General features: G+C 36.5%; 2 protein-coding genes across 3 annotated transcripts; both read left to right on the forward strand.

Annotated features, from left to right (window-relative positions):
* Positions 1-211: 211 nt before the first annotated feature.
* On the forward strand, positions 212-4,897 carry LOC115632360 (homeobox protein GBX-1). 2 transcript variants are annotated; one of them, XM_030529478.1, is made up of 3 exons: positions 212-1,435; positions 3,476-3,743; positions 3,810-4,897. In XM_030529478.1, exons 1-3 carry the CDS (start codon positions 390-392, stop codon positions 4,215-4,217), a joined length of 1,722 nt encoding a protein of 573 aa, XP_030385338.1. In that variant the 5' UTR covers positions 212-389; the 3' UTR covers positions 4,218-4,897. The 2 variants fall into 2 exon arrangements, with proteins under 2 accessions (XP_030385338.1, XP_030385337.1); XM_030529477.1 differs by having other exon boundaries at positions 3,476-4,897.
* A 1,873-nt stretch (positions 4,898-6,770) lies between these two features.
* Positions 6,771-8,273, forward strand: LOC115632361 (eukaryotic translation initiation factor 4E1-like). The gene is made up of 5 exons (XM_030529479.1): positions 6,771-6,928; positions 6,987-7,061; positions 7,699-7,792; positions 7,852-7,939; positions 7,992-8,273. The coding sequence occupies exons 1-5, from the start codon at positions 6,771-6,773 to the stop codon at positions 8,144-8,146; spliced, it is 570 nt and encodes a 189-aa protein (XP_030385339.1). The 3' UTR covers positions 8,147-8,273.
* Positions 8,274-10,355: the final 2,082 nt, after the last annotated feature.

Consider the following 10,355-nt stretch of genomic DNA (forward strand, 5'->3'; position numbering starts at 1 on the left):
CAGCAATATAAACGAGTTTGTTTCGGTGGTGGTGGTGGTGGTGGTATTGGCAGTGCTGTCGCTGCCACTGTCACTGCTACGGCTGGTGCTGGTGGTGGTTTGGGCAACTATCGCACTGGTATATGAAACTGTCACGGGCCGTTAACGAGTCAGTCGTTTATCAGCGCTCGTCGCGTCAGCATCGCCACTCGCATGTCAAGGCAGAGTTTTTAAGAAAACATACACATACGAGCATATACGCGCGCGCTTTTATGCGTCGGCAGTGTGCAAAAGTGTCGTCTAAAGATTAGTAAATAAATAATAATAATAACAATAAAGAAAAGCCAGAGAATTGCGAACCAAAACAAATCAGAAACAAACAAGTGTGCAGACAAGTGTTGACAAAAAGCATGTCCAGTGCACAAGTGTCGCAACCGCCGCCCACAACGTTGCCCAGCGGTGTGCCGCACCAGCAGCAGCAACAACAACAGCAACATATTAGTCACTTGCTAAGCCACATAGCCGCTGCTCAGCAACAACAGCAACAACAGCAACAACAACAACAGGAACAGCTGGACTATCAGCACGATAACAACAGCAATAATTCCGAATTGTCGCCACGCTCGAGTCCCATCGCCACCGCTGTCGCAGGTGGTGCACGCACTCCCAGTCCCACACATTCCTCAGCCACCACTGGCTCACCCTTCAGCGCCTACGCCTCCAATCACAGTCCTACGGTACAGGACGCAGCACACGAATCACCGCCAAAAAGCACCACAGTGCCCAATACACCTGTTATGCCGCTGCTGGTCGCACCCATACCCGTAGCTGGTGCCCCTCAACGTCTGGCCTGCTACTCACCCACACACATTGCCGTTTCGCAGTCGGCTCCAGTTTTGCCAGCCCAGCAAGGGGTGGTACCACCGCCACAAGGGGTAGCACCACCGCCTCCACATGCCCATCCGCACGCACATCAGCGCCTCTACGTCGAAGGCTTTCCCCATCACGTGCCACATCCCGCTTTGGTCAATGGATATCCCTTGCCACGCCTCCCCTTGGCAGCGGTTATGTTGCCCGGCAACGCGCCACCTACGTTGCCTCCGGCGCCCATTTCCAGCTGTTCACCCCCTGTGGCTGCCGGTGCTCAACCACTCAGCAATACCACACTCGCACCACCTCAGAGTCAGCCCAAGAAATCCTTCTGTATCGATGCCCTGCTGGCCAAGAATCAGTCGGTCGAGAAACATCACCAGCCCCCGGTCGAGGATATGATCGTGGATGATCGTCTCGCCGCCCTGCATTATGCCCGAGATCAGGCGGAGCTCAACCACGCCTTTGTGGCGGCTTCGAATGCGGCCGCCGCAGCAGCTGCTGTCGGCATGAGCGATCATGAGGCGTTGCAGCGTATACGCGATTCCAGGGAATACGATTCGCCCAGTCCCGACGGCATGTCAAGGTAGGTGCTAAGCTATATCTTGCAATGGTCACATTGGTAAATAATTTGCAACATTACTTCACGCAAAAAGCCTTATCAGAGTTCGTGTACAAATTGTTTGCCTATCTGACCTAATCTAAAAAGTTTTATTTTGATATTTTGGCTTCGGGTTTTTTACTAGAACCATATTAATATTGATAAGAAGTTATGTTTTGCAATGGTCAGATTGGCAAACAATTTGCACACAAACATGATAAAACTTATTAGCTCTTTTATATGAATAAAGATACGCTTTTACAAGTATTATAAAATATCCAGCTAGGAACGAGTTAGTACAAGTTTGTGTACAAATTGTTTGCCTGTCTGACCTAATCTCCAGTCTTTTAAGTATTTTGGACATAGGTTCGGTTTTAGTAATTTGTTGCGTCTCTAAAACTTTATGATCATTTCGTTAAATGAGGAGGTATTTAGTTATATTTTATTGAGTCGTATATTAAATATATAATATTCGATATTCAAATGATCTCAGAATTTTTAGACTCTACTTGATATACATACTTAACAAATATAATTTGATTTTATCAGTCTTTTGAGAACCCCAAAAACGAAAACATTTTTTGTAACTTTTATTAGATAGGACTTATTCTAGATAGAAAATTAGAATAACAAGACATAGAAATCAAACGCACTATCTGGAAATCAATCACCCTTTCCTTTTTGAGATTTTAAATATAAATATGCTTTAAATATTACCATGAAAAATAATCGATTTAGAAAAAAAATATGAACAGCTTTGAAAAATATTTTTATTGCAGCCCAAATACTGCAATAATATAATAAGAACTTAGCTGATTTATGATTAAATTAAAACTATAACTTTCTTAATAAAATTTAGTAACTATGATCTTACTTATAAGCTTAAAGAAAAATAAATTTTAAAACATTTTATCTTCAAATTTGTTATCAGTGTTGGTTAGATATGCCAACAGACCACTTATTCTGATTCTCCATAAAAGTTAAATATGTACTTCAAAAATTAAAGAAAATACAAGGAATTTCTGAAAGAGTTAAAAGAAAGTATATTAGGACTATTTCCCCTCAGGATTTCGGTAAAATGATGACTCAAAATGCTAAAAAAAGAGCAATTCTTTATTTCACTGTGATATTTCTGTTATATTTTTTATTTGTTAAAATATTTAAAAACTAAGTCCAAAACAACAAAACATTAAAAATATAAAAAATGTGTATATATTTTTTTCCTTCTACAAACAAAATGTTTGAAGCTTAAAAGAAATAAACCTATACCAACAACAACAGCCATATTTCAAACCACTTGAAACCATTTTAATTTTTGTGCTATGAGAAGAACTAGAACTTTAATTTTTGACATGTTCATACATGTTTACTTCACAAAACTTCCTAATTTCAATTGGAGCTTTAACCATACGCTGGCAAATAATTCAAATTCAATTCAAACTAATAACACCTTTTTATACTAAATTAGTTATTATTATCGATAGCAATTAGAATATAAATAAATACTTATTAATTTATCAACCTTTTTTTGCAATTTTTTCAAATTCCTCAACTGCCTTTCGTCCACACAATTAAATGATTAAATAATGCCCCCAAATCCAAATGCGCAGAGTTAAATCCTTTAAAAGCCCATATAGAAATGCCGAACACGGGCTGTTGAAATGCCCGTAGATTTCCAAACACTTGACCATATGCCCCAAAAGCCTCTATACAAAGCAAAAAGGGATTTAGCCACATAACGTATACGCACCGTGTGCTAATTTCAAGTGCGCGACCATCGCAAAGCAAACAAATTAAGTGCAAAAATAGCAAAAATATAAAAAACAAATAACAAAATGTGGGTATATAAAAAATTGATTGCAAAAAACATGCGGACATTTAATTGCTTACAAAAATTATTACGCGTAACATTGCGAAGTTCAATTGGCGCTCAGTTGTTGTTTATTGAAGAGCTTAGATAATTGGCAATGGTGTGTGTGAATGTGTCTCTATTAATATAGGGTGTCTCGCTTACTGATCTTACAGATCTGAATCTCCCAGCTCATCGCATCGCTCCAGTCCGCCCATAAGTCCCGGCTGCGAGGATCAACAGCCCCAGCATCCACACCATCCACAACATCTGAGCATGCGGATGTCCGATCTGCACGATGAGTTCAAGAAGCCCGTACCCCCACATAGTCCGATTAGGCCACAGGACTTCCCGCTTTATGCTGGCGGTCATCCGTATCAGTTGCTGGCACAGGGTGGTTCAGCATTTCACAGACCGCTGGATCCCTCGGGAAAACCCATACCGGTGAGTAAAAAAAAATGCACTGTTCTGAAAATTCCAGCAAGTCTGATTTCCTCTGCTTCGAAACAGCTGCCCATGGGCCACAATTTTATGCCATCGCAGCTGCAGTTTGAGTTTCTGGCACGGGCTGGCATGCTGCATCATCGCATACCCGAACTGGCCGCCTATCCGCACCATGCCATATTAGGTAAGACCCGTCGTCCCCGCACCGCCTTCACCTCCCAGCAGCTGCTCGAACTGGAGAAACAATTCAAGCAAAACAAATATTTGTCGCGACCCAAGCGCTTCGAGGTGGCCAGCGGGCTGATGTTGTCCGAAACGCAGGTGAAGATCTGGTTCCAGAATCGACGCATGAAATGGAAACGCTCCAAGAAGGCACAACAGGAGGCCAAGGAGCGGGCCAAGCAACAACAACAACAACAGCAACAACAGCAAAACTCAAATGCCTCCAACGTCGCCGCCAACTCAGCCAGTTAGTCGATTTAGGCGTTTGGAGCCACGAATATCTAGTCATGAACTCTACTGCTTTGTCTTCTTCTTATTCGAACAACCGTCCCTCTGCCCCCACGCTCCACCACTCCGCCACTCCACCACTCCAGGGCTCAACAATATTGGGTCTTCATTTGATGAGATTGCGCAAAATTAGCCGCGATTTTGTTTACTTTGGCAATTAGTTGAAATTTTCGTTTTGATTTTTGTCCAGCCTTTGAGCGACGTGTGGGAAATGTTTTTGCGGGCAACAAGCAACAACAACTCTAGTTACAACAACAACAACAAAAACAACATGAGCGACAACAACAAAACGCAATGTGTGATATTTGTAAACAAGAAATATAAAATTCAATGGCAACACAAAAGTATTTTCCGAATGTACATAAATTTTGAATTACATTTAAAATAAATGAGATTAGTTTTTAGTTGTGTGCCATGTGTGTGTGTGTGTGTGTGCTCATATTTGTGAGTGAGTGTGTATGTGTGTGTGTGTGTGTGTGAGTGTGTGCCGAACGACATGCATTTTGCGTAATTCTTCATGTAATTGTGTAAATATTTGTAATTATGTAACTCGAGCGATGCATGTTTGTAGCAATTTGGCAATTTGTAGTAAATTTAATTGAATTTATTTTGGGTAACCAACAATAAAATGCGCTGTAAAAATACATACATATGTCGACAATTAATTACTGGCAGCAAAGATTGCAAATGGGCTTTCGGCAAGTAAGTATATATTGGGGGAAAATCGAATCTAAAGGATACATTTTACTCTTAATTGAGTTAGTTTTTTAAATTGTTTCATTGAATTTAAGTAGGAATATACTGCTGTCCGTTGCTTTTATTTCAATTAAAACCACTGAGTTTCAAGAGCTGGAATTTTAAAATTAAATTAAATTTGTATTCACTGTAAGAAAAAAATATTGGTAGTTCTATATTAGGACTAATTTGGTTCACAATTCTATCAGCAGTGTATCAAATATTTTCAATTTTCCTTCTAAGATTTTTAACTAACACATTTACAACCAATGATATCAGCTATAATTATATAGCAAATATTTAAAATATACCTGGAAGCAATGCTATGCCGTCTTCACACCAATTATTTGACTTCACTTTACATCAATATTGATAATTGTTTGAAAAATGATGATCAGAATTTCTAAAGAACTTTCGTGACTTGTTATTTATAGGACAATAATTATTACTCTTTTATGAATCTTGCAGGGGAAATTTCTTGCAATCCTCGTCTCTATTATTTTTAACCACGGGTCATTGATTTGACTTTCTCAGCATTTACTATGGTTGTGCTCTTTTACAATGTTAATCTTCAGGTTTTTTATCAAACCATTTAACCTCTGGTGCTGCCTAACAGTATTATTTTGATGACTTCTTAGGAGTATTCAGAACTATCTTATAACCGGTTCTGCTTAATCAACACTAACACTATTCAGCACTGTGTTTTGTCCCCTATGTTTAAATCTATAATTTTCTGTCACCGTTGGCTCACCAAAAACCATCACTAAATACTTGTAATGACTGATTTTTATTTCTCACAAATATTCCCAAATACTTTAACAGAAATTGCAAAATAATATCTTACTACACTTATACCATCTTCCTCCCAAGATTATTGTGCACGAAATCCATATTAGCGTTAATAAACATAAACGTTATAAGTACTTTAGCATGATTATAAATGTGAAATTTTTGTCTGGCTGATTACTAATCGATACATTTGATTACACTTATACACTTATACTTAAAACTTAGAAACCGATTACTAATGAGGATTTTTCATTTCTTATCAAAAATTTGTGCTTTTATGCGAACTTCTTTCAATTTTATTTCATAGTTTCACTTCTTAAACGCTGAAGTGAACTTAAAACGATATCCTCCACTGGTAATCAGTGTGTCTTAATTAAAGAGCCCCTAAATCTTCAAACTACGCACAACAAGATTTATTAATAAATTTAATCGACCCAATTATCCGCTGATACTAAGACATTGATAGTCGCGTGATATAAACTTTGAGTCGGTCGTCAGGCACCTGCCTCCTACCATTATTTATAGGACAGCAAGAAAACCCCAAAATATCTAATCACATGCTGCTTTCTAGAGCTATCTGTGGCCAAAACTACATACACTCGCATTTATTAAGCCATTCAACTAAGCACTCTGTCCAATACGATTCCACTACGATTTTTCAATTTTATTGAACCAGCAGATAAGGGCTATCATTTGAAATAAATCAAACGCGCGCAGATAATCAATTTAATTGCCTGGCCCATAATTATGGCTATATTTATATTTGACACTTAAAAACAGTTTCTCTAATTAAAATGTCAGCGAATTAGACATTCTCGTTGCCTTTCTATCTGAAATCGCAAACGTGCTAAGCCTCCATTTCCGCAGCAAATTGATTGAACGGATTTATCGGAACAGCAAAGTGTGCCGTCTAATCGAAAGCAAGTAGGCGTGATTTAGTTGCCATTAATAAAACTGATATACTATATTACAAAAATATTTTCTTTCCTAATCATGTCGTCTAAGACCGTGAAAGTAAAGCAAAAGCAGCAGCGTCGTGAGCGTCTGAAGGGCTGCTGGACCATTTGGCACATCGATAATTGCGTGAATAGAATTTTGGAGCAACGCTTAACTGAAATTGCCAGCTTTAACAAGTCACAGGAGTTTCATGAGTAAGTACGGATCGAATATACGAATTGAAGAACATCTGTCATTGAAGACTTTTGGCAGCATTTTCAATGCCTTACCAAGTCCGCTAAAGCTCGATGTTGGTGATGATTATGCGGTCTATCGCAAGGGGCTCACGTAAGTATGGTTTCTTTTACTAGAGATGGACGTAGTCCGCCTAATACTTAAATAGCTGGGAGCTAATGAAAAATCAGACCTCTCTCCATACGATAGGTATGGATATAAACATATCTATACTTGTAATTTATGATTTTTGTAATGCAGGTGATTGTTATAATGAACAGATTGGTGTGGCATCATTCATAATTAGGAAATACTAAATTTGATTGTGGTATCAGTTTATGGTTTTGAAAGTTATGTATTTTCCTGTCAATCAATGCTATGGCACCGATTTTGATGAAGCTGAAATACTATACAAGAGACATGATAGAATAATAAATATAAATATCTTTAGTATAGAGTATTCCTTTGACAGCTATATAAAAAAGTGATGCTATGTAAGTATTTTTTTCTAAGAAATTAAGCTACAGATAAGCTAGCTAAGTCATCATAGAAAGTTTGATGTTTCTAGGTATTTTAGTTTAAATGATAGCGATGTTCATACAGACGGACATACACAAAAGAAAACATCGCTATTTCGAGTCGTTTTGTCACGCTTGCTCATGCATGTATGTCAGCTATTAAGTACTTGTTTAAAGCTGACCACCTCCTAACACTTAACGAAACCATTTTGATAATAACACTCCCTTTACAGACCTCTCGCAATAGAGAATTCCAATAGCGGTCAATGGGAACTGGTGCCTGAAAGTAATAGCGCTTTCAATTTAGAGCTATTTTGGGAATGCATTGTAAATCTTATCTACGTATATATTAAACCATATATAATAATTAATAGCCTCTCACACAGAATCAAATGATTGTCTATGAGTTTTTCGATCACAGTGAACTGATAGGTGGTGTGGTTATACAACGGCGCTCTGAGAAAAACAGCATACGTAAGTTACAATTGGAAAACTCTTGGTGCTACTCTAACTACCGACTTACCAGTAATCTGGCTTCTCGATGGACGTCAGTCGAGCTCTGTGCTGAAAATTGGTTATAAGCTTAAAGAAAAGGCCCCCATTGGCTGCACTCTTCACTACACACAGCACGAGCACATGATCTGGTCCGGTAGTGCTGCATTACCCATCTATAGCCTCTGATACCATACATTTGTACCAAGAATTGTGGATTGATTCTGAAGAGATTAGTGAGATGTTGGGTGTGCAAACACAATTGGGTACATGGGATTATAATCAAAATGAAATAAGTGTGAAATAAACTACAACTACTCCGATTCAACCGGCCTCGCGAACGACCTCCGTCGATCTGTTGTTGGGAACAAGTATTGCCACTTTATCACGTAATTCTCAAGTGGTTGTCTCAGCCTCCGCCTCAGTTCCTCAACTATAGTCTTATTGAGGTGACGGCGCGGAGTCTGTTCGTGTGCGTTAGAAAAATAAAACTCGCATTTGTTGATGGAACTTTGGTTTTTGGGGTGCCACGAAGTATGCTCTATATTGTTATTATTGCTTGTTTGATACGCCGTTCTTGTTATTGTTCCTAGTGTTATTGTAATGCAGCAGTTCTGTGTACACACACATCTCTTATTGTTGTTGCCGTCGTTGATTATGCGCCTGATGAGCTAATAAAAATTCATTTGTTTGTTAGCTGCAGACACGTAACGTAAGAGTACGACTCCATAAATGACAGGGAGGAACTCGATATCAATAAAAGGAGGGAATGAATGAAAACCAATGGCACAGTGGATTACAGTAGATTTCGATATGACGCGCTCTTCTTGTTATACTATATTTTGCTATTTCTAAAGACCAATTGAAAAGCAAGTTAAACATTTATATGAATATCTGCTTTATGGACAGATATTGATAAAACAAATACAATTCCTTAGGAAATAGGTATTTTTATAAAAAAAAAAACAAAAAACTTTAGCCGTTTTTCAGCATTTGATGATGAGATGCAAATTCTTTAGAATTCAAGCGTAAAATATTAAAATTCATAATAAGTGCAAGACTAAATGCCAAAGTTATATAATGCTGCCAACATAATATAAATCAATCAACCATTTCAATACTCTTGCCAAAAATGATATTCCTAAATGCTTGTATATTATTGACAATTCTCTTATAAAATAACTTTTCTTTGAAAGTGAAGAATATTCTAATAGGTGTTTACTAACTGTATTCACTCCCTCCCAGAACAAATTATTCGCATTCGAAAACATTATACCAAAGGGCTATTGGAAAATCAAACCACACTTTAATGAGTAGAAGCTTTAATTTAAACTTATCGGCCACATTATAGCGGAAAAGTCAAGCGCAACCTAACTCTCATTTAGTAGTTCAGCTTATTTTTGTTTCGTAACCTCTAATTAATTTATTTTCATTTGATAAAATATTTATACTCTCGTAGTATCAACTTCAATATATTTACGTAATAATTTGAATTATATTTTCCACTTTATATAAGTCACAAAAAAACTTCTTTAAAACGTTTATTTGAAAAAAAAAACATATTAAAATTAAATAAAAACCAAAAAAAATTGTGCATATTAATTTCGTCGTCTTCATATGCGATCAAAATAATTAAAATTGTAATTTTTAAGTTTAATTGTTCTTTATCAAAATTCTTCTATTTTAAAATTCGAGAAACCCTGGAAACAATTTTTTCTTTAAAATATTCGAATAATAAACCCTGATCTAAGCAAAATCGTTATTGATAACGAGTTTTGGGAGTATTTTAACATAACCCTTTTTCATAAAAAATCAGACATTTTTCCTTATTACAGAATAGTAGAAATATAAATTTTTTAAAAATATAAAATTTAATATAAAATTAGAGATTGTTGCTTTTTAAAAAATAGTAGAAACATAAGTTTAAAAAAATATAAATAAAAATGAAAATTGTTTAATTGTTTAACAAACGATTTCCTTTATATAAAAAATATATTTACCTTGAGACAGGGTCAAATTTTCTCTTGTTTCAAAAAAAGTATTTTAAATAAATTTTGAAAGAAATAAAAAATATACATACTCTGCGTCAGAGTAGAACTTTTTCTCATTACAAAAAAAAACTTTATAAATAAATTTTAAAAGAAATATAAAATATATTTACCTTGAGTCAGCGTAAAATTTTCTCTTGTTACAAAAAAAAAAATATTATAAATAAAATTTGAAAGAAATAAAAAATATGTTTAATCTGTCTGAGTAGAACTCTTTTTTGTTACAAAAAAAAAGTATTATAAATAAATTTTGAAGGAAACAAATTTCCAGGACAGTGCAGTTCAAACGAACTGATTCAATGAACCGGAAAAGGCATTACTCTAACGTGCATTGAACCTTGAGTTAACAA

Source organism: Scaptodrosophila lebanonensis, unplaced genomic scaffold (assembly GCF_003285725.1).
Source record: "Scaptodrosophila lebanonensis strain 11010-0011.00,11010-0021.00 unplaced genomic scaffold, SlebRS2 tig00001415-arrow-pilon, whole genome shotgun sequence".
NCBI classification, from domain to species: domain Eukaryota; kingdom Metazoa; phylum Arthropoda; class Insecta; order Diptera; family Drosophilidae; genus Scaptodrosophila; species Scaptodrosophila lebanonensis.